Genomic DNA, 25740 nt, shown 5'->3' with positions numbered 1-25740 from the left:
TACATCAGTTTCATTTGATTAAGAAATTAATGATTTTAACAAACAACAATATAACAAGAACCAACAAGAGAAGCTAAAAGAAATAACTGAGGGGAAAAAATGCTTTGTGAAACAAGTCCGGAAATTTAAGGGTGATTGTGAAAAGGTAAATTTTCATTAGACAAATAACCTTGCTGAATTAGGTTCTCTCAATTACCATTTATCCACAGAACTCCTGAAAATGTCTCAAGCAACTGTCAAAAGTAGTTATTTCTGGTACTAAAAATGAGTTTGCAGAGACCAAGACCTATGAGGGTCTCTTTCAAAATCCCATTTTAAAATACTTTATTTATTGATCTAATAGTTTCAATGAAGGCTGTCTTTTAGATGATTCTTGAATTACCAAGACAGAATTGAGTTCCGGGCATTCTTATATTATTATTCTTTTAACAAAAAAGCAACTATTGTCAATTAAAATGTTTTATTCATAATTCCAAGATAGTGTTGTCGAATTCCAAAAGTAGTAGTAGAAGGCTTACTGAAATTAACAAGAATATTGATTGGTGACTTTTCTTCGCGGAACGAAAAGCGTTTTTGAAATGCATTATATATAGAGAGAGATATCTCTCCAGATATAATGCATTTCAAAAACGCTTTTTTGACTTTTCCCTTCAGGGGTCACCAAGGTGAATCAACCTTCTCTATATAACCCTATTCTCTGTATCCTCCCCTCTCACACCAACTAACTTCACACTCTCTCACCATGTCCATAGATCTTCTCATTGGTCTTCCTCTAGACGTCGTGCCTGGCAGCTCCAATTCCAGCATCCGTTTACCAATATATTCACTATCTCTCCACTGTACATGACCAAACTATCTCAGTCTGGCTTCCGTGACCTTCTCTACAAGACATGTGCTCTGATGGACTTATTCCTGATTCTATCCATCCTCGTCACACCCAAAGAGAACCTCAACATCTTCATCTCTGAGACCTCCTGCTCTGCCCTCTGTCTTTTCGTCATTGTCACTGTTTCCAGACCATAAAGCATCGCCGGTCTCACCATTGTCTTGTACACGTTTCCTTTCATTCTGGCTGATAGTCTTCTGTCTCATAGTATCCCTGACACTTTCTCCTCCCAACCCAAACTGCATGAACCTGGCTCTTTACCTCTTTTCCCCACTCTCTGTTGCTCTGGACTGTTGACCCTAAGAACTTGAAATACTCCAACTTCTTGATTGGCACTCCCTGGAGCCTCACCTTTCTACCCGTTTTCCTCTTATTCACAGACATATTTTCTGTCTTGCTGTGACCGACCTTCATTCCTCTCCTTTCCAGAGCAGACCTCTACCTCTCAAGATTTTTCTCAACCTGTTCCCTTCTCTCACTACAGATCACGACATTGCCTGCAAACATCATAGTCCAATGAGATTCCTGTCTAGCCTCATCTGTCAGCTTGTCCATCACTACTGCGAACAAGGGGCTCAGAGCTGATCCCAGATGAAGTCCCACCTCCACCTTGAACTTCTCTGTTACACCTACAGCACACCTCACAACTGTCTCACAGCTTGCATACATGTCCTGCACCAGTCTAACACTTCTTTGCCACTCCAGACTTCCTCATACAATTCCAGAGCTCATTTCTTGGCACCCTTTCGTATGTGTTTTCAAGGTCTACAAAAGTGCAATACAGCTCCCCTTGACCATCTCTGTACTTCTCCATTAGCATTCTCAAAGCAAATACTGCATCTTTAGTACTCTTTCTAGGCATGAAGCCATTCTGCTGTTCACAAATGCTGACTTGTGCTCTCAGTCTAGTTTCCACTACTCTTTCCCATAACTTCATTGTATGGCTCATCAACTTTATCCCCTTATAGTTGCCGCTATTCTGCACATCTCCCTTATTCTTAAAAATGGGCACCATCACACTTCCACTCCATTCCTCAGACATCTTCTCACTCTCTAAGGTCCTGTTGAATAATTCAGCCAGAAACTCTACTGCTCTCCCAGACACTTCCATACCTCCACAGTTATGTCATCAGGACCTAGTGCCTCTCTACACTTCATCCTCTTCAATGCCGATGCATTCTCATCCCATGCTGTCGGGCTACACTCGCATCTACAACTACCTGCATGCTCCTACCTCTGCTCATATAAGTTACCCTATGTTCCTGTCTTTTCTGGAAAAGAGTATTCACTATAGCCATTTCCATCCTTTTTGCAAAGCTGACCTCCATCTTTCCCTCTGCAACCTACCCATCAATGCTTCATTACCTCTATTGTCTGCACTGACATGTCCTTTGGAGTCTGCACCAATTACCACTCTCTCATCTCTGGGTATATTCTGCATCACATCATCTGACTCATTCTAGAACTTTTTTCTCCTCTAACTCACATTCCACCTGTGGGGCATAACCACCAAAAACATCAAGCATCACACCTTAAATTTCCAATATCAGACTCATAAGTCTATGTGACATTCTTTTCACCTCTAGAACATTCCTCACAAAATTCCAACTCAATTTCTCTTCCTGTTAGCACCACAATAGTACAACTTTAAACCTCTTCCTAAGCTTCTAGCCTGACTATCTTTTTACCTGGTCTCCTGGACACTCCGTATATCCACTTTCCTTCCCTGCATCATGTCAACAAACTCTCTACCTTTTCCTGTTATCGTCCCAATATTCAAAGTCTCTACTCTCAGTCCAGGACTCTTGCCTTCCCTCTTTTCCGTTTGTTTTCGAACACACTCTCCTTCTTCCATCCACAGTAGCCAAATTTCTATTGGTACCCTGTAGGTTATCAGCAGCTATTGCGGTCGTTGTTAACCTGTGCCTCAACTGATCTGGTATGAGAGTCTTAGGTTTGATTTGGATATTTGGTTTTGGCACACGTTTCATGCCCGAAGCCCTTCCTGATGCAACCTCTCTGCATTTATCTGGGCTTTGGACTGGTTAAGGCAGACAATTACATACATATATATTTTGCTTTATTTGGGATCATGATCAACATTTACCCCCCTATAATATTTTTGAGAGGATTTTATGTATTTTCCTCACAAACAGTATGTTATAAATATAAATATAGTACGTTAGTAATGGAATTTGCTGCTTAAATAAATGCTTCTATTCACCTGTAAGTCTGCTCTCGCAGGTAGTATTCAACACATACAACCGTCTTGAAAAATATATTCATACATTGTTGGTCTAACTCAATCTTTTTGCTGGTATTGCATCTATATGTTATCCCACCTATTCTGCAATAAGAACAACTTAGGAGAGATAATTTGTTGTGTACAGTGCTTTAAAATGGAAGACAGAAAAGAAAATCCTGGGAGATAGAAATGATAAAACAATTGCCGCACTGACACATGTGGACAGGTGTCAGGAGTGACTGCCTCCCAGGAATGTTTGCTCATTACAGCCTCATGAAACGAGGGACAAGACTGCTGAACAGGACGAACCTGCTATGTCTCATTTCCTTATCTGTGTCTCAACCCAAAACATTTCCTACATCATTGGCAACTGGAGATAAGTTGGAAATGTGCTCTTCCTGCATCAGTGTTTCAATAATTACTGTCATTATTTTACCAAAGACAGATGCCAGTCATAAGCATATTTTAGTTATCAAGATGTGTATATAAGTTCAGATTCAATTTCATATATTTTGATATAGATTTTTTTTTTTTTCAATAGATTTTTGGACATTTTTAATTCTTTTCGACTCACAGCACTTCTTTGTTTCTGATAGTGTTTGGATCTGAACAAGTTTGAGGCGGTACCAAGTGAGGGCCATCTGGTGAGCAAAGCCTTGGAGCTTCTGAAGAATGATACTTACTGGGCTGGGATCGTCTTCACAAACCTAGAGTCAGGCTCCATCCATCCCCCTCCCTATGTCCGATACAAAATACGGATGGATATTGATGAAGTGGAGCGCACAAACAAATTGAAATTGAGGTTTGTTATCTTTGTCAAATCTAAAAATGTCCATTTTTGCATACTCCTCAGCACAATCTATCACAAACACTAACACTACTGCTACATTTTATCTGATTGCTACAACTCTTTACTGCATTGGTGAGGAGAAGAGATGTGATGTGTTTTGCTCCTATGCTTAAGGCAAGACACTTTTCTTTTTTTACAGTTTAATATCAAACTAGCACATGTTGGGTTTGGATGGGAATGAGGCCCATTAAAATCAACATTCATTTCTATGTCAAAAACTGAACTCTAACTGCTTTGCAGAAATGTGAATACCGCCTGTGTAGACAAGGTATTTTTTTGCCCCCTAAACAAACAGCAGTCCATCTGTCTGGCATGACACTGTTAAACCAGAAACACCACAAGGTTGTCTAAAATAGAGCACTATGATGGAGTGAATAGCAAATGTAAGCAAAAATATTGAAGTGTATCACATGTGTCATCCATCAATGGAAGAAGTCAGACTGGTCCTAGGATGTTTACCCGATTTTACAAAAGCTGCACAAATATCCCAATTTTTATAAGAATTGTAATTTTATTTAACAGAATGGCATGAGAAAAGAGCAACCACGTGCTTAGCATAAAGTTTTTTTTCAATGTTTTTTTCTCATTTTACAATACAGTTTTAATTGTAAACGTGTTTCACAATATCCACTTATCCCCTTGAGATTTACATTCATACACAAATGTCACTTTATTCAGTTGTCAATCTGATTGTTCATTTTTTCCCCCTATTTATTTAAGAAGTCTGCATAAATGGGTAGTTTGAGTAGTCTTCTGCAACACTCAATGATAGTTCTTAAATGTGTCTGTAGCAGAGAACCTGTCATATTTGCTTTTGATAAGGTTGTGGTCTCCCGGTGCCCGAGACAACCCCTTTAATGACCTGCCTTACATATCCGGAGGCTTCGCCTACCTGCAGGATATGATGGATCATGGCATTATCCGGTCGCAAACATCAAACACCAAACCACTTGGTGTTTTTGCTCAGCAAATGCCATATCCCTGCTACGTGGATGATGCGTGAGTACATACAGTTTTATTTCTCTACCTTGTGATTACCAGAGAGAAGAGGATGGTTGTACAACTAATAAATTCCACATAATTGGAGGACTCTTGCAATGTAACTCACTGCCACTACAGTTAAGGTCATGCCTGTGTCTTGAGGCACAATGTACTAAGAGAATACCAAGATGCTATCTAGATGCTGCCCTATTTGTCCGATTTACTCTTTCCTCTCCCATGTTACTCATCTGCTGATGCTTTCTGTTTTGAATTATCATAAATCGAGAGGCAGAGATGGGCATATTTAACCATGTTATCCAACAATATATTGTAATGTTCGATAAAGGACAAAAAAAAGAAAAAAAAAATGGTGCTTAGGACAAATAAGAATTGGAAGCATTAATGGTCAGCTAAATCTATTGGTTTTAAAGAAGCCAGTGAAAATTCTTCATCAGTTGATGGACGGCGATTTATTTATGCAGCCTGCAATAACCTTTCTTCCATTAAAAGGGCAGTTCATTAAAAAGTATTAAGAAAAAAAAACATGGACACTCTTCCCATGTGTCTTCCATAACTCCACCCTGTGAAAAGGCAATCTGGGTTTAAAATAAGATAAACTTTATTGATCCCCACAAGGGAAATTCCTTTGTCACAGCAGCGTAACAGTTATAATGTCAAAAAAATAAAAAATAAATTATATATTTATAAATAGAAAGGCAGAAGACAGAAGATAGCAAGACAAAAAAAAAAAACATGAATAGATAGACAGCAGGAAAATAGACAGCAAGACAGCAGACAACAATAACAGCAACGTCAGGGATGACAATAGGCAACATCAAGGAACAGCGAGGGTGAAAAATACACAACTAGAACTAAACAACAATACAAATAGTCACAAAAATAAACAACAATGAATAAAATAAACAAACACAAATTGGCAGGATGTGTGCGGGCTGGGACAAACAAGGATAAGAGGGCAATTTGGTTCGTTTGTAAACAATGACTGAAGAAATAGGCTTGTATTCTGTTTTATTATGTATCATCGACTTGTAGGAAGAAAAAAACAAGCAGTATGACTCCATATCTTCCACAGCCAACATAGGTCTAAAACAAATAATAAACAATTCACACCATTATTGGTAAAACAATCAAACAAACAAAAGACAGTCTCAATCTCTTGATATGTTTTACCAATAATGGTGTGAATGTCCAGTGACGCAATCATGACAAAGATTCTATCAGAAGATTTTGAACAAGCCAGTACCCTACAGCTCGGTAGGCACAAATTATCAACACGCTCTAATAACATCTCCAATAACAAGTGATCTAATTTAAAAACTATTATGTTCATTAGATTGCAAAGAATTCACTGAACAACCTTTAGGGGATCAACACATTTGGAGACCTTGGGACAAAAATACATGAACATTAGACACCTATGTTGTCATAAATTTAAGCACCTAGGATTTTCAAGCATCATTTTGGTGAAATGTGTGTTTAATATTTATGCCCCTCAACATATATATTTATTTATTATACAGCTGCAGCAACTTACATTAAAAAAATAACATTTCCTATCTGCTTTCACTAGATGTTGTGCACGTTTTGGCATACAAGGATATCATGTTTGCTTATGAGAAGAATTTTCCTCTACATATTGAAATGCTGTTTTTTGGCTGTATGCATTTTTCCCTTTTTCCAATTTAAAAACCAATTTCTTTTTTTTTTTTGTAATTTATTGTTGCAATAATTATCATAATGCGGTTTATTTGCTAATGCGGGCCCCACCACCTCCATTTCATCTTTCTAAAACAAAGGATTCATAATTACAGAAGATAAACGGGAGCCATAAAGTACAGCAATACCCTCGGTCCCTTTGCCATTTAGTTGCCCAGCCATGTGGGCATTTCAATAAATTATTAACACTTGGAAATTGCTGTTTCATTTATAAATAATTAAGAGACAAGATACAAATCTGACAAAGGAAGACGTACCTAAACACAGAGACAAGATGAGGAAGAACCTTGATTGTCATTTATATCCAGAATTGTCATGTCACATTTAGTCTCAGATGAACAATTTGAACATGAAAAAAACATTTGCCTTATTTTTAGCCATGGTCTGCCAATATGTTATTTATTTTTGTCAAACAAAACTTCTGCTTGAGTAGATTTGTTTCAGGTATTATTCTCACTGATACTCACATGTGACCTGACCCATTAACTGTTCACACTCCTTGGTTAGTCCTCACACAACTAAACAAACGTAAGCGATTTGGACCACTGCAGTCTCTGTTGTCCCTGTTGGGATTTTGCACCTCAGAAGACCAACCTGTTTTAGCTCCCTCTGCTTTTCTATTCACACTGTACCATCAGACCTCTGATGACACTGTGGGATAAATTGTGAGCCCCACAGAGCCTGGTAGTGCATGAACCAGCCCCTTGAACAGTGGTTTCTGTACCATATCACAATCTGGCATCACAGGCACCTCGTTTTGATTCCAGGGTTGTGCCCTTAGTCAATAATTCTTGAAAACTAACACGGGTCTGATATAGGATCTGAGGATGCAGTCAGCCAAAACAAAAACTCACTGAAGTGAGATGAATGTCCACTTAATGTGGCTAGTTACTCTTTAATTACAAATTTTACCTTCAGCAGAGAGAATAAATAGAATTGTCAACTAACATATCTATTGCCCAGAATATGAACTCCTTTTTAGCTTTCTCTCTGTCAGTTTTCAAATATATTCACAGCCTTTTTTTGTCAGGCCATAATGTCTCCATTTGTTGTGGAAATTGTCCCTATATTTCCCAGCATCAATTAAAATTTCCCCTTGTAATCTTGAAAATAGTGTCACCTCCCAACCAAAAACACAACATCTGGTGGCAACAGTGCTTTTTTTTTTTTTTCCAAAGGAATTAATTCCAGTGACATGAGGTGATACATCATTAATGCTACCCTCGAAATATTATTATTTCATTGCTTAAAATATCATATCATGTTTTAAAGTTTATGTACTTTTATAATTTTGGTATGGCTATTTTCTATAATCATTATATACCAATTTTGAATTTCACTCATATACTTAGGAAAAACATATTTTTGTTGATTATGTTTCATTTTTTAATTGTATTTTCCATCTTAATTTGGTCTTTTTTACTTTATTACATATTTGTTGAAATTTTTCATCGAAAATTATTGCTAATTTAATTGTAAATTCTGTAAGAAACACAGCTGGTGGGATCTTTTAACGCAAAACTTGGAAGTGGGAAATGTAGCTTACTATTTTCCACAATTAGATTGTCAACCTTTTACCATCTCTCACTGCTACTTTCTATAAAAATTAATCAAAATATTTCAAGTATTATGTTTTTTTTAATGTCTGACTCCCCTAGAAAATAAAAGAAGATAAGAAAAGCAATTCATAATTATTACATCCAGCTTTGCTAAAAATGGACAGAAAAGTAAATGTTTAGAAAAATCTGCATCAAACTTCCTGCACACAGAGATCCCTCTATGTATTTAGATAAGGAATACAACTGGCAAATCAATTTCATGTTCCAGAAAACAGCTTGTATTCTCCTTCGTGAGTCTATATTTTACTTTGTACTCTTACCTTTGAGCTAATACAGTAGACAAGACACAGCCCATTTTCACAGGTCTTGACCCCAATTCAAACTGTATCGCTTTGAAGAAGTGAGGTGCTTCATAAAGACTCAGCATCTGAACAATTCCCAGAGAAACAATAGATAACTGGGGACTGTCGTCAATTTAGTGGAGGACTGAATATTTTAGAATGAAAAAGTAGAGCAAAAAATTGAATGAAACCATTTTCATTTTTCCGCATATATAATCGTAGTCCCTTGTCTCGAATTGGGACTCGGCGCAGTTATTATTTCATATAATATTTGAAATAAATAAGTGGTAAATATTCTACAAGGACTAATAAATGCACTGCATCACATCCTCTAAATTTAAAAGAAAGACTTTGAAGTCAAGAGAGCTTTTATAATGAGTCTAAAATCTGGTTGATTCAGATGTGATTTCTCCAGATGACATCAGGAATCTCTAGCTTCTTTCTCTTTCAATAAAGTACGCTTTAGTAGTAATCTGTAGCAGCACTGAGGATATCCAGACTGAATAATGATGCCAGGCAAATAAACTCAATGCTATATTTGCTCAAAAAATAAGGCGGGAAGTTTTTCGTTTTTAGCATAGTGCAAGAATCTCTGGGGAGGCTGTGCTCTACTATCTCTCGATTTACTGAGAAATCTGTCTTCCAGCTTCTCTAAATTTAGGTCAGCCTGCCAATGTAACCGGAGCCTTGTAACACAGACCCGCCTGGAGTTCTATTACTTAAGCACCTTTGATCGATCAGCAGATGTATAATTCAGTAGCATCTGGTGGCAAGGTTGTCAGTGTCAGACACAGTATGCATGACTGATCTCTACCCCTCCGGAGAAGGAACACACAGAAGACGTTAACACACACAGGCTCTCGGAGATGTTTGGGTTGAGTTTGGAACAGATAATACCAGAATTAGCATTCAAGTGGATTCATTGACCACATGAGACTTGATTTGGTGTTCAATAATTTCAAATTCAAGCTTGAATTCTCGGTTTCTGAAGAAGCTATTTTTTATGCATAATCCTTTCGGGAATTTCAGTTCTTAGTTGCTCTGCATCTGAATGTTTTTTGAATCCTCTCAACCAATCCTTCCTTGCAACTTTCAAGGCTTTCTTTGAAAGTGATCCATCCGAAAAGGACAGGGGAAGTGTCCTGAAACAAGTCAGGTTCACATTTAACCAAACTTCCTCTAAGTCTTATTCAAACTACCTTAACCTCTTTGTGGTGTTCGAGAAGCATATCCCTTACTTTCATCTCATGTTCTATCGATTCAGGAAACAAAACTGACCCGTTCATTTTAGTCCCGGTGGAATTGGATAAAATTACATTTTCCTTTAAAAGAGCTGTCCAGGAACTAAGCAGTAGTATGACCACACGGACAAAGATATCAATATCATTGAAACGTAATCATACGGACTGCTCACACAAAAAACCTGGACTCAGGAGATTTCAAAAGTTTTGAAAATGTCCTAGGCTACTCTGGTTTGTGGAAAAGTCTGTATATCGGGAAACAATGAATTACAAAATGACCATAAAAAGGAATTTTTACTTGACCTGCATTTACTTGTAGGGGAGAAAATAAATGTGTGCAACCATCAAGGTTTGAAATTGTCACTAATCCTCCATAAAAATCAGGTTTTTATTGTGAGACAAAAGTGAAAGGGAAAGTAAAGTGTTTTTAAGGAATTATTTGCAAAAGCATTTTATATCTCTGGACAGAAGGAGGCAAGTGGAAAAAAAAGAAACAAGAGTAATTCAGCATCCTCAATGAAAAAAGCCATCATTCAGGGCCAACAAGCAATCACGAAAGTACATGTTTAAGTGAGCCACTCTGACATGGCCAGATTTAAAAAAAAGGCTCTTAAATAAAAGTTGACTTTTACAGAATCTGTTTTACAGAAATGCAGCAAAAGTGTACTTGTTACTGATAAACTGCACTTTCTGTAGGTCTTTAAATGAAATTATACATAAATTTAGACATATTCTGTTCTCATGTTGCATCAATATATCTGCACTGAATATCTATTTTCTTCAATTAAATCCTCAGTCTTTATTGTGCGGCAGTTTAAATGACATGTGAAATCTATACTTTGTCAAAATCTTTTGGATGTCTGTCTAATAAAGTAAGGAAGCTCTTTGTTATATTGCCAGAGCAGGCAGTATTGACATGGCATTTTGGTGGCATTATGAAGCGACTTTAATATCGCTTCATTGCATTGTAACATCATCAAATCATTCATCATCCTTGTCGTGAGGTGTAGGACTAAATGACATGTTTGAGCTGATGCACCGCGTTTATGAAGGTTAGTTCACAGTGTAAAAAATAAAAGAAAATCCCCAAGTGGCATTAAATTTGTGAATAAAACTGTGTTGATTGTAACTCGTGGTGATAACATTTTCAGTATCTATGAAATCGGCTGTATTTTCCTCTAAGAAGGTTCAAAATAACACCGTAATAGTCAAGCTTTGGTTGAATCTTCTTCATATTTCAAGTAATACATTTATTTCAGTTCTTGGAAAAGACCAGAGTTACGATTTTGTGAATTATTGATTGACTTCATTGGTTGTGTCATTATTTGCTGTATAACACAAGAAATTTCAGCCTTACAAATCCACAATAAACAGGATATCTATTTCTTGAGAAAGGTCTATGCATAAAATAAATTTACAATGAGTTTATATAGGTGTACCATCAAATCTGTATTATCTATTTGTAAATGCAAAATTGAGAATGTTATTGCCTCTTATTAACATTCAGTTATTCTTTATGTACTTCCTTCTTTTTACTCCTGCTTGTCTCATATAATGATAATAATAGTAAAAAAAAAAATTCTTACCATACATATTGTAACATATTGGTCGTAATCTTTCGCCGTATTGTGGATTTGGACAATAAAGATGTACTATCTAACACCCGCTGCAAAAACACATGTATGGAAGATCATTCTACCAATCTGCTCTTCCTTTGTCAATATGCAGTCATGACCTTTTTGGTTGCTTTCATCTACAACCAGCTTCATCCAGAGTATTGGAGGCATCCTCCCCATGTTCCTGGTGCTGACCTTCATCTACACCATGAATATGACCATCAAAGGCCTGGTGCAGGAGAAGGAATTTCGGCTCAAGGAGGTGCTGCGTGCCGTTGGTGTTCAGAACACTGCCCTTTGGCTTGCAAGGTTCACAGAGAACATTGTTCTGCTCGCAGTTCCCTGTGCACTCCTAAGTGTCATGGTTAAGGTCAGTAGAAAGCTGGCATCCATGCAAAGTATCCAATTACAAAGCATGAAACTAAGTTATTAATGCCACTATGTTTAGAAATAATGCACACAGTTAAACAGCGGGAACTTTCTCACTAAATGGTAAAATTGTTACAAAGTTTAGGTGATTTGCCTCTTGTTCATCCATCAAACATGTAACAATCTTTAAATCTGACATTTTACAATATGACATTGTTATAATTGGAAAAATGAAATAATGCAATGCCATTGATTATTTTTCCTGGTAATTTTCAGGAGATTTTCATACTAGAAATCAGGTTATTACTCAAATATCAGTCAGTTTCTGATTGTGTTCATAAAGTCTTCCACCACATTTCCTCAGCTGTCTGTGCAAGCTACAAGTGCAAGTGGCATTTTAGTTATCATTCAACTGAAAAACAAAATAGTAAACACAGTTTAATTCACAATATACCAAATTAAACGTAGCAGCACAAAAACAATAAGAATAAGATCATGTGCATCCATTCCTCCATATAATCTGACGCGCATTTGAGTCATTTCAGATCATGTAATTTTTCATGCTTTGTGTCTGGGATCTTTGCTGTCAGCTGTCATAAAATGAAAACCTATTAATGGGCACAGAATCAGGTCATTAAATATGATTCTTTATATCAATCTTGGGAAAGTAATTGAGCATGCAGAACACAAACTTCAATGAAGTCTGATTAAAAGCACATCAATTGTATTTCCCCTTTATTTCTCATAGTTGCATCACCTCCTTCTACTGTAGTCACTTTATACATGAAAGCAAGTGTTATGTAATTTGAGCAATGCACATTGCAATGAAACTGAAATATCTCTCAAGGTTGATCACTGTCAACTTAATTCGGTGAAAATTTAAAATAATGTGCACATTAACTCCATAAGTGGGAAGAAGAGAATGAAATAATGGTATCATGACTTTTCTATTTGGAATTGAAGTAAGCTAATCATTAATCACTGGGTCACCTCAATGAGAACCAAAGGAAGAGAGTCAGAGTCTGTTTTTTTTTAGTAAAGTAATATATATATTTTTTTTTTTCAATTAACATTCAGAAGTTAATACATGAATTAAAAAGCGTGAAAATAAACAACCAAATCCAGCCTCAGCAACATGTCCTCTATGAGATGATACACTTTTGACACTGTCCTCATTATTTTACCATCCATCTTCTGAACTGCTGATACTCCTGGGAAAGAACTGAACATACATGGTGTACTGACACACATTGTGCAAGAATGTTTGATAGTTTGAACAGTCTATGAAATGCCACTATAGTTAAGTTAGTGACCCGATGTCAGCTCTTTGGTATTGATAGCTGATAAATCAATGGTTTAGTGGAATATAATGGTCTAGCCTGTCATCTGGAGTAATTGTCTAATTCAGAATTGATTATAAAGATGTTTTCACCAGAGACAGAGACTCTTCATGCCTGGTAACATACGGTGCCGCAACATTATTATCAGTCTCCTTTAGATAAAGCACATCCTTTAATGATGCCTTGTTAATGAAATAAAAAAGATGATTATTTTATATCACCCTAATCCATTTTTGCAGTGTAATTGGGGAATGTGTCTGGTAAATAAAAACTGATATTTGAACAGCTGTGTGAAATGTAATTTCCCAGCAGCATAATGTGTTTGCAAGCCATCCACAATTTGTAAACATTAAGAACAATAAATTAAGTTAGTTGAGTGCCTTGGAGGAGCAACTGCAAGCGCAATGTGTATTCACATCACAGGCCCATTCTAAATTATAATTTCACAGCCATTTCCATCACATTAATAATAATAGCAAATCAAATGATAGTTATCAGAAGGCTGTTTCAGAATTAGCTATGACAGCAATTGATGTAGTTGCCTTCACCCAAGTCTTGTATCTTTTTTTTTTTTCTCAACTTGTTTTCTCCTCTTGACTTGATAATATATTTATTACTTGGCATTTAGTCGTGTATTTGCAGGCTTGCATACTTGGTGCCCATCCGTAACCAGCTGAACCAAGCTGTTTATTTGACAAGGGTTAATTTCATTTGTAATTTATGCATTTTTTTCATGTTTTGTTTTTATAATGAGAAGGAACACTAATCATTGATGATCAATGCATATTTCCTTCACAATACAGTGTGTCCTTGTTTTGACAAACATCGTCCCAATGTTTTGTCATGTTTGTTATTAATATGTGATTAATTTATGCAAACAGTAACATGGTGTGACAGAAGCCACCTTCACAGCTGGAAGACAGCTATTGACATCTCATCAATCACCAAAGCATGCAGGAAGAAATGCAAATAAACTCAATGTTGTGTACCACCATAGGTGGGCGCCAGTGAGAGAATTAAAGCTACTTAGTTTTACTCAATAGCTATATCAACTCTATTTTGATCACTATAGTTTATTCGATATGAAACGTGTCCGTTGTTTTCTTACTTTACTTCTAACCAAAGCAGCTTGTGTTTCTTAGATATTGTTTTGCTTGTGAGATTATGATGTTTACAATCACAATAGTAACATTCATCGAGCATGAGACTTGAAGGTATTCCATATTTTAGAAAATGCATAAAATAGTTATAAGCTATTGCTTCAAGCACATTATTTGGGATGTTGAAAAATAAACATTTATCGAGTGTCTGCATGAACATTTAATACAGGACATGCCAGTCATCCTTTAATTCAAGTTAAAATCGTACAGGGGGATCTGAGGGGAACAATGGGGCAGCAAGAGAGATCAATAGTTTAATGTCTGTTTCTATGGAAGGGAGTAAAACTACGATGACATAGGGCTTAGGCCATCTGTCCTCTTGGTGCATTGTGACATCAGGTTTAGGTTGCTTTGTGATTTATAACTCAGTACTTGATCTGCTTCAATGTAAAATATCTCATGTATGTGCCTGTTTTGGTTCTGTAGGAATACAATAAGTTCTTAATTGGTCAAGAAAATGTACCACTTCTATGTTTTTTTTTTTTTTACTTTGGCCCTTACAACTCAGTGCATGGCAGCTGCAGAAAACACACACTGAATGTTCTTCTCAAGTTGAATTGAATAGAGCACCTGGGGCAACCATATTTTTGGCTTCCTCCAGCAAAACTGGCAAAACTAATTTAGAAAACTGAGTAATAAAACTGTCTTGATTCAGTTTGAATAAAGATGTGCTTCTCCATAGAAATATTCAGATGAAACAAATTTTAAAAAACAGGTGTAACTTAGATCTCTTTCTTGTTTTTGATGTGGTGTGGCTTTTTGCCATTTAGGTTCCTCCGAACCCTTGCTGCCTCCCTCCCCTTATTCTTGACATTAGCCTGGATCTACTCAGTGGCCATAACTGTTAAGAGCATTGTTGCAGAGAAAGAAGCAAGGCTTAAGGAAACTGTGAGGATCATGGGCCTGAGTAATGCAATTTATTGGCAGAGCTGGACAGTGTCCAGTTCATTGCCATTGGCCATCAGTGCGCTCTTCCTTGCCCTTATACTGAAGGTGATATGAAAATGATTTACCGATGATTCAAGGAGGACTCAACCCTCATTCTTGGGAGCTTCAAAGACTGAGACTTTTCTCTAAAATAACCAAGTCATCACTCTGAATTAAACCAAGACATTAAAATTAGATTATTTTACCTGTCCTGTCACTAATGTTCTAGTAGATAGTTGTACCTTAGAGTTCATTAAGTCAAATTTAATGTGTCTGTAATGAACTTCCATATTCTCAATATTATATTATCTTTTTTTTTTTTTTTTAAATCATAATATCTATCATAAGAGCACCATTGTCCTAACAGTTGAAGTGCCTCTTTAAATGAGCCTCAAAGAAGACAATTGGCATCTGGGTGTTGTATAAGATTTTCCAGTCGCTCTCAAAAGTGAGAGAGGGGGCCTCCTTCAAGGTAGCAGAATAAAAGCATGACATATTTAGTAATATTTATAGTATGTGGTTTGTTTTCAAAAGTGGAGAAAACATGACACTATTTCTGACCTTCTCAAAACTTGTTTCCTCTGACAAGCATGGTAAAATATTTAATATCATAATCATTATTCGATTAGCATGTTAATCATGATAGAACATACCTGTTTTTTTTCACTGAAATTAATCAAATATTTGTCTCCCTCTTTCATGCCTTTTTTGACACAGTATGGAAAAGTCCTGCAATACAGTGACCCTTCCGTCATTTTTGTGTTCCTGCTGGTGTTTTGCCTGGCCACCATCACTCAGTGCTTCTTCATTAGCGTCTTCTTCTCTAAGGCCAATTTAGCAGCTGCATGCGGTGGCCTCATCTACTTTGTCCTCTATCTGCCTCACATCCTTTGCTATGCCTGGAGGGACATCCTGGGTTTCGGGGCCAAGGTTGCCGTGGTAAGTCTGACTTTAGCACTGACATGTGGCTAATATATTTTTTGTTTCCTACTGTTACGTAAATGAATACTGCTTTCCTAGTTTTCCTAGCACAGCGAAGGCGGATGCCTCATTACTTTCCTGTTATTTTTTAATGGGCCTTTGTTTGTATTAAAAGAAAGTAATTCAGTTCCAGTGCCAATCTTATTTTGTGACTAGTTTATTTCTAATGTTTGTATAAGTTTATTGAAAATGTATGAAGTATGCGCATTTTTTTCAACAAATTTTATGTAAAATGCCTTTGGTTGCTGTTATTAACATATGGCAATGAAAACTTTTGTTATTGAAAATGTTAGTAATAACTGGAATGTCATTAGAAGTTGGTGTACTAAAACTGATACAACTAGAAAAGATACCATTAACCCTTTTATGAGAACAACGGCTGCACCAGACATTGAAATTATGTCAACCTTGAAGAAAAAAAAAACAAACTAAATCTTACAATTCAGTTTAAATTGAACATCAGTTTGACATAAAAAACTAAGCATTAAAATGCCATGTTGCTTGCACAGGGACCTGACATTTTTGACATAAAAACAACACAAACAACAAATCAATTGTTATATAGTCTAAGTTAGATTAAATGCACTGGCACTTTTCCCACAATCTTCCTACAATGTCATATTAATCTTTAAACAACATACATCACAGTGTTAGAGCATTGAAAGTTTGATGGCACTTTTTTCTGTTTTCTCTCCTTTCCTCTCTGCCAGGGTTTACTGGTTGACAGCCTCAAATTCAGTAACATTACTTTCACCAATATTTTTTTCCTGTGGAAATGATGGCTGATAGCTGCAGTGACATTTTCTTTAGTTGCGCAATCAGCTTGTTTTCTTCTCTCATGTTCTTTTTTTCTCTGAATGTAAAAACTTCCCCATTCTCCTTAACTTCTTCCTGCTCCAAACAGATTATTAAGTGGTGGATAGTTTGCCAAAGCATGTTGGGGAACGCAGTTAGGTAAATGGACAGTTTGGTAAATAGACAGTTGTGAATTTGTGATGTTTTCTCAAGTAAGTTAGTCAAATTTTATTAATTGATCTGATATTGATCGGTCATCAATTTTGGAAAAGACAACATGTCCAATATCAATGTCAAGCTCTTTTGCTCATCTCATTGGCCTTGCAATATAAGCGGGGGACCCTTTTTTTTGTAATATTTGTTTACATTATTCATTGGTTAGATATACAACTGTTCTTTGAGAGATTTTGGCAAAAACCTGAAAGTTTTGCAGCATCTGGAAATATTCAAGTGACAGAAATGTTAAACATTTACATGAAAGAGGAGACTTGATGGGGACATAGAGGAAGTAAGAGATTTTCTTCTATCCTCCAAGGGATGAAGATAAATAGTACACCATTGCTCAACTTTCAGCCTTTCTCTGTGACCTTTATGGCAGTGCCGGTATCATTTGTCCTCCAGCTGTCCTTTCTGCAGACAAAGATTCACGAAATCTTAAATCTTTATTGTCTTGTGTGCAAGTGTATCTTCCTGGAATTTCAATCAGGTCATGTTTTTCTTGTCTGCCACTATCAACAATGTAGTGTGGATGGCCAACAGCCTTATATTTCTTATTTATCACATTAAGATAGCAGCAGCCAATAATGTGTTATATCATCACCGGACCACAGTTCATCACTTCTGCTTCCATCCATTTTCAAAGACTGTGAATCAAGCTTTTGAAAAACAAGCATTGACAACGTGTTTGCTTGCCTGTCAGTGAATCAATAGAGCATTTTCTTTCTTTAAGACACATTATTTAATTTCCTCTCACAGACTATATACATGTTAGTTGAGCATTTTACCTACAAAGTACTTTAAACCATATTAAATCCCTACATAAAGTACTACTTTCTCAGGTTCTTTCTTGGTCCTTAGGATTTTTCTCCCTGCTCTAGGTAGATGGATCACCCGCCAGCCCTCTAATTAGCATGAGCAATGTTCCCCTGACCAAACCACTATCCAGTTCATCCCTGCACTTTATCAGGGATATGTACATGTGCAGAGGTTCCTCTCTCTGCCAGCTTGGACAAAACTACATTGCGCCAAGTGATACAGATTCTCTCCCACCTTGTCTTTGATAATAAAGTCTTTAATAGGAATGGAATTTAAAAAGTTCACCTGGAATTATATGGGGAGTTTTTGATTGGAGCAGTGTGCCAAATGAAAGCTCCAGGCAGTGTATCAGATGGTCTGAGTAGAAAGAGGCACATTCACAATCCAGCTAATCTACTCTACTCTCTCTCATTTTAAGTCGCAGTTTTTATGTAGGAAAGATGGAGCCTGTTATGATATGCCCTGGGTCTCTGGACATACTGCAGTATCAATTAATCTCAAAGGTCTTGGAAGAAAGAATCTGACTTTGACTTCCTTTCTTGCTTCTCAAAATTTGATTGAAACATTTTGGATTTCAAAATTTGAAAATTTGATGATTTCTGTTTGGCTACTTGTTAATATGTATAACTTAAGATGTCATGAAAGAGCTATTGAAGTATTTTTTTTTCCATTACTTTTCTTTTTCAAGGCAACTCTCTTCCGAAACCACACTTGTCTCGCTTCTGACCCCTGTCTGTTTTCCAGTGTCTGTTTGCCGAAAATGTCCTTTATGACTTGTTAGAAAGTGCACGGACCTTGATTACTCTTTGCAGGGTTGACATGCCTTCAGGAAAGTCTGCTTGTTTTGTGTGCCTGCCAACTCATGCCCTTTTCTCACAGCCGAAGGAGTAGCTCCTGACTCTTTGTCAGCCTCTCATACAGAGGTCAAGGATGGGTGCCCACTAGCAATACTGTCACCCCTCATCTGCTGACTGGCTGTTGATTGCTTGGCAGTAGATGGGCAGTGGAGGACAACACAGGAAGTTGCCAGCAGTACTAAGAGCCGAGCTTGATTGAGGCTTGGTGTCACCGCAGAGCTTTTCAGATTGTCTGCCCGGGAATATAACACACAGAAGACAATATCCATGATTGTTTGTCTTCGAAGCACCAGGAAATGCTTCTTCTAGAGTAAAACTGCTGTGAGCAAATGAGGCGTGATAAAACACCTGGCGAGCAACATGGCAAGGCAGAGTGATTGGCCTTGGCAGATGATGTTTCATGGCCAGAATATCATTTGTAATTTCCTACGGTAGGAAAGACAACACATTTATGATTCCATCTTTCTGTGCACCCTTAATATAAAGTCCTTGAGAATGGTCACAAAGGCAGCGCAATGGTAAACAAGTTGATGGTTGTGAATCTGATGAAATTGTTCATCGACCAGTTGTGTGAGTACGTTTGCTGACATTTCTCGTCTCAATTCTGCATCAAAAGCTGATACAATCAAAGGAGGCTGAAAAGCAAGAAGTTTAATAACACTTCACCCGGAGCCAAGTCAGAAAGAGGTTTAAATATATATGTTAAATGCATTTTTTTTTTCCCCAGAGTTTATTATCATGCGTAGCTTTTGGCTTTGGCTGTGAAAACCTTTCCAAGTATGAGGAGCAGGGCATTGGAATTCAGTGGTCCAACATCGGAAAGAGCCCAGAAGATGGGGAGAATTATTCCTTCATTGTGTCCATCATAATGATGCTCTTTGACGCTGCTTTGTACTGGGGACTCACGTGGTACATTGAAAATGTTTTTCCAGGTATGGAGTTTTGACACGTTTTGACAGCTCAAAGAAAAAGCTGACACACAGTTTTTCAGGGTCAGTCAGTTACTTTGGCTGCTGCTTTTAAATCTCTGCAAATATTAGTTGTCATCATTATTATCTGGTGCATAGATAGAAACTTGATAAGTGTGCAAGTCATTTGTGATGATTTTAATTTCCAACCATTTAACATAAAATGTGTCCTTCACAGATATAAGGCTACAATCTTATCATTTTTTTTTTGATTCCTCACGGGCAAAAGCAACATTGTGAATTTGGCTAATGAGCATTAAATGTTTGGATCACAAATAAAACAAACCTCTCCTCTGGACACCAGAACACTTATACTCATATGATTTTTAATAAAAATTGAAATGCTTTTATATGCTATGAGTCTTTAAGTCAGGGGTCCCCAAACTTTTTCCTGCGAATGCCGAATAACTTCTCCCTTCTCTAACAGGGGGCCGGGGCAGTTTGTAGCAAAAAGTGTGACGATCGCAGAGGTGTCTAAAAGTAAACATTTATTGTTTTCCAGGAAGCAACACATAACCATAACCTGGGATCTTGACAGAAAAAAAAAAAAATCAAAACATAAATAATAACATTATTAGTGAAATAAATAACACTATTTATGAAATAAATAATGACCAAAATCCCCTTTTAAGTTTTTCACAGATAAGAAGACCAAGAGAGATTAACTTTCTTGTAGACACAACTGTTAGCAGCTCTCTCATATCAAATTCACTGTGAAAATCAGAAAGCAAGCAGGCTATGAAACCGATCTGATACCAACACATACCAAGTTAAATACACCTACCAGGTTAAAAACCTTGCATTCGTAATCTATTTTTTCTCTTACTTTATCTTTTTGCCATTATTCCTTGTTATTTGAGAGGGGTGTGTTAGGGTTTTTTTTTTTTTTTTTTTGAGGGAGGGGTTCCAGATAAGGCACAGACTGCAGAAGGGTGGATTAGAATGTTACGTTCTATGCATGTACAAGTCACGATTACGTGGCAAGAATTAAAAAGAAAAATCATAATGCATCTCTGGTATTGTTAAGGGGCCGGGCAAAATGTGGAGGCGGGCCGTATCCGGCCCCCGGGCCATAGTTTGGGGACCACTGCTTTAAGTCTTCAGCAACAAGTGGGGAAATTATTCTCAGATTGCAAATGAGAGGTTACCTCTCTGTGAGCTTGCCTTTAATTCAGAAAATATTTTAAATATAACCTTGACCACCCCAAACACACACACCCAAATGAAAATACTGTTTACACTTATGACTTCTGAAATGCTAAGTGTCTGATTTACAATTGAAAGTGACAACATGGAGCTGCAAAGAGCAGACCTATACTGCATTCTGCAGGTAAAATAAGTTGCTTTTACTGTCAAATTATGTCACCAAGAGTACTACCTGGTTTTATCTTAAGAATTAGGTGAGTCTGCCCAAAGCATGTTGATGTTATTTGTGCAGTAACCTGCCTCTGCATGGCCTGCAGAATGAACAAACAACCATTTGCATTATTTTTTCTGAAAAACTATTCTAAATCAACAAGTAATGCAGTTATTCTTCCAGGCTGATCCCAATGGTTTTCTCATCGACTCTAATGAAAAGAAGTCAGGATTTATGCCAGGCTGTCGAGAAGAAGCATACATTGTAAAGTACCATATTCCCTGAAGCCAAGATGTTATTAAATAGTGAATAATGCTGTCTACACTTGATCCCAGGCCAATATGGAATCCCGAAGCCCTGGCACTTCCCTTTCACATCATCTTATTGGTGTGGGACCACCTCCATGACTGAAACTAATCCAGAACTGCTGAAAGATTGCAGTATATATAATGGTAAAATTTTAAAGAATGAAAATCTTTCACCTTGTCTGTGGAAGTGGTTTATTGTGTCATACTTCAGTGATAATGAAGCTTGACACTTGAAGATAAGCAATGCTGAACTGAAGTCAGGAACTTTATGGAAAAAAATTAATGATAATTGCTGGAAGCTACATTGGGTTATGTTCTGTTTTCTTATTTTTAACAATAGCTCCCTTAAAATTTTCACAAAAATGTTAAGAATACTTACATGTATAATTGAAGGGCATTTGGACAGTTTATGGATCAGCTACCATCGAAACAGAAAAAATCATTTTTTTTAAATAACCACTTCCAGCAATAGTTGAAAGATTTAGGTCAAACATCCTATCACAGTGTTCTCAATAGTGAGAGGTCATATAGGAATACACAGCAATAACTGATACTGTGTAAGAGGGTCTGTTTTTGTGATATATTTCACTTGTTCATGTCATTCTTCCTAGAATACATTGAGAAACCACCACCTGGTATGAAAGCTGGGGTGTCAATCCGCAATCTTGTGAAAATCTACAAGACAGGGAATAAGCTAGCTGTGGATGGACTAAGTATCGACTTCCTTGAGAATCAGATCACCTCATTTCTTGGCCACAACGGAGCCGGGAAAACAACCACTATGCAAGTTGTGTTACACATTTCTCTCATGTTTTGCCTCTTGGCAGAGTGATTTTGCAATTTCACTGGGTGCAACTAATCTAACTGATCTAAGTGCTACAAAATGCCAACTGTACAGTAGCTACATTAATTCACTGGTCATTGTTTAAGAGTGACATGTTTTAGGGGACATTTATCACATTAAGTCAGCCTTTGTGTCGATAGTGGAAGTTATCTAATTGCTGTTTAAAAAAAAAAAAGTGCCAAAGTAGGAATGGTTTAGGATGACAGGAAATAAATGAAACCCAGTGCACCAGAAAAAAAAAATTGAGAAAGCAAGTGATGCAGGAATAAGGGCTGAAGGGAAGACATCCGCTATGAGCAAAAGTATCATAAACCAGTAGAGCGCTGTGTGGGGAAGGACAGAGGAAGGACTTTGTCTTGGACTACGGCTGTGTTTGATTGGGTTTAAAGTATGGTATCTGTTATACTGATTAAACTGATTAAACTGAATTACTGAACAATTTCTCTTTGGTTTTTTGGATAGGGATGTTTTGAATTGATTTTTGTAATTCACAAGCATAACTGATAGTACATAAAAATACTCATGATAAAATACAGTGTTGTTTTTGTTTTTTTATTTCGTTTTAGTTTAATATTTTTAGGCACAGACGCTGATTTTTAGATCTGTCATGGCCTCAAAATACAGAGACAAATTGGGACATTTTGTGCCTTAAATTGTTCATGAAAAGTTTCCTATCGTGAAATTCAAAATAAAGTAATCCGCGAGGAAGAACATGATTATCTACTTATGTCAAGAGAAGACGTTATTTTCCACAGCCCGGTCTCCCGGTACTGATTAAATCAGTCTTGTCTTAAATCCATAATTTTTCTCTACAGGTCTATTCTGACCGGTCTGTTCCCACCTACATCTGGAACTGCCTTTATCAATGGATATGACATTCATACTGGCGTGGACAAATTCCGGAAGTACTTAGGAATGTGCCCACAGCACAATGTCTTGTTCAATGAGTGAGTGAAACTTGATATTCATCCATGTTTCCAGCCTGTCATTTGCATCATCGTGTTTTGCCGCTGGTGCATTTTCAAAAAAAAAAAAAAATCTCATTACATTTCAAAGAAGGCTTAGTGTCTGGCTTACTCTGCACATCAACACATCATTATCCACTTCAGTTTTTTTGTACAACATTAAATGAACAGTGTTAACTGCATTCATTTATTCTCTTCTGATAGCATCGGTCCCAACAATTATTCTGCTTTTATTTCACCTTTATAGTCACTTCTATTTCTCTCTCTCTGCAAGCTGATTACCTGAAACTCAACACAAGTCCTGGATCATAATTATGGCTAAGGACCTGCAAATGACTTTCATTAATATTAATCCCAGACACTAGAAGTATCTGTGCTGTGTGGGGTTGAAATAGTCATGTAAACATAGAGGTGCACTTCACTAACTATGCTATGTATTATTCTCATCTGTAATGCATCAAAAGCATATCTATAAATGTCACTTATGTATACCCCATATCTTTATATCTATATCTATGTGTATATATATATATATATATATATATATATATATATATATATATATATATATATATATATCAATGCTTATTACAGAATGCATTTTTGAACCGATATTACAGATCTCACACATAAATTAAATGGCTGGAATTTTTTTATTTTCACTTTCTCAGTCTAACAGTAGAGGAGCATATGTACTTCTATGCCACGCTAAAAGGATGCAGCCATGAGGAAGTGAAAATTGAGATAGACAAGATGATTAGGGATGTTGGTTTACCACAGAAGCGGAAGGAACTTGCCAAAAACTTGTCAGGTATGTCTGCATACATGTATAAGTATGTTTACACCCCCAAACAAAACTATACCATGTCATTTCATTTATAAAGTACAATCATTTTTGTTTAGCCCTGCCTGATTCTGCAATGCTATTCTATTTTATTTTAGGTATCTGTAACACTATTACGTTTTTTCTGTCTTTAAGAGTAGCATCAGTTATGCACACATGCATTGTACCGGAGTGTCATAGGTTCTTATTCATAGTCTGGGGGTACTAGCACGTCCTGCTTGATAAGTTGCCCATCCAGTCACGGATTACTTGTGGGAAAAATTGCTGAAATATGACATTCAAGGTTGATCTATGATGACATTTCCACAACATTAGCACTGTGCCAGGTGCATTTTGAAGAGCTGGCAAAGAGTTAGGTGCCTGGAATAACTCAAGTAAAGTGTATCCTCTTCCATGCTGTTAGTCACCTCATGCTATGTGGAAAAAAAAAAAAACAAAAAACAAAGAGGGGTACATTTGGACACATATATTCCATGACCAGTTTCACTTCAAAATTAAATATCTAAAAAATGGATAAGATCAAAGATATGTTTCGCAACAGCCTTAGCTTGTCAATGTTGGTCATACTAATGTGATGAAGGCTCTGCTCTCTCTTGCAGGCGGGATGAAGAGGAAGCTGTCCGTAGCTATAGCATTTGTCGGCGGATCAAAAATAGTCATCTTGGATGAACCCACAGCAGGGGTGGATCCCTATGCTCGCAGGGGTATCTGGGAGCTGCTGCTCAAGTACAAACAAGGTACTGAATCAGTGGTAAAATACTTGGAAGACTCTGAAGTAAGCAACTTTTCATGGTGAAAGTGGGCACAAGAGGATCAAAGAAACTTTAAGCGTCATTGCTCTTTAATACACTCTAATTGTTTGTCATGAGAGTCAAGCTTGTCACACTATGACCTAATACACAATGTCCAGCCATTAACAAGAAATGGGCATTATAGTAATACATTTTATCAACCGATGACTAAATGTTTAATGCGCAGTGAGTGACATTCTGCCTTTGTGATGTCATTAACGTCTTTCTCTCCAATCAAGTCTTTTCACTCCAATTGGGAGCTGGAGATAACTCTGTTATAATGAGCACACCCACACTGTGGCTGCTTGAATGACTCATGTTTTGTGTCTCTCCAGGCTTATTTGCTCCACTGTGTTACTAAGGTTTGTCATTAAGCAGGAGAGGGGCTTGCAAGTATCCTTATTTGTAGTCTTAATATTGTGCTTCTCTATAGCTTATTGAGAGTTCAGGTTTAAAAGATTGCTCTAAGAGGGTTTTGGTGTGAACAAATACTGGGCATGCTAATTTGTTTGAAGATATCTCCTTTTTTTAAAGGCATATTCTGCGAACTTGGAAGAGATTTTTTTGTGAGAAATACCCATAACCACATCTCCATCAGTAGATTCGAATCACCTTGCGAAGTGCTGTCTATTAGCAGTTACATTAACACAAGAATGCAACTGTCTTCCCTGGTCTGCAATGTTGCATTTTAGTAGCCCAAAATGGTCAAATAAGCACATTTCAGTTTTAGTTTGCTCCATTTC

The 25740-nt window shown here is 37.0% G+C and overlaps 1 protein-coding gene across 1 annotated transcript in view; it reads left to right on the top strand.

Annotated features, from left to right (window-relative positions):
- LOC147223618 (phospholipid-transporting ATPase ABCA1) overlaps positions 1–25740 on the top strand; it is a 164530-nt gene that overhangs the window by 29831 nt on the left and 108959 nt on the right. The window contains exons 13-22 of the mRNA XM_086166184.1: positions 3728–3933; positions 4804–4980; positions 11604–11826; positions 15970–16191; positions 19648–19852; positions 21581–21697; positions 22165–22336; positions 23213–23344; positions 24034–24173; positions 24806–24943. Of these exons, the coding sequence (XP_086022310.1) occupies positions 3728–3933; positions 4804–4980; positions 11604–11826; positions 15970–16191; positions 19648–19852; positions 21581–21697; positions 22165–22336; positions 23213–23344; positions 24034–24173; positions 24806–24943 (1732 nt within the window). The remainder of the gene's footprint in view (positions 1–3727; positions 3934–4803; positions 4981–11603; positions 11827–15969; positions 16192–19647; positions 19853–21580; positions 21698–22164; positions 22337–23212; positions 23345–24033; positions 24174–24805; positions 24944–25740) is intronic.

This window comes from Fistularia commersonii, chromosome 19, assembly GCF_037954325.1.
Source record: "Fistularia commersonii isolate RoL2024-O1a breed Wild chromosome 19, RoL_Fcom_v1.0, whole genome shotgun sequence".
Taxonomy (NCBI): domain Eukaryota; kingdom Metazoa; phylum Chordata; class Actinopteri; order Syngnathiformes; family Fistulariidae; genus Fistularia; species Fistularia commersonii.
The sequence above is the reverse complement of the archived record's forward strand: the minus strand, read 5'-3'. Positions and strand labels throughout refer to the sequence as shown.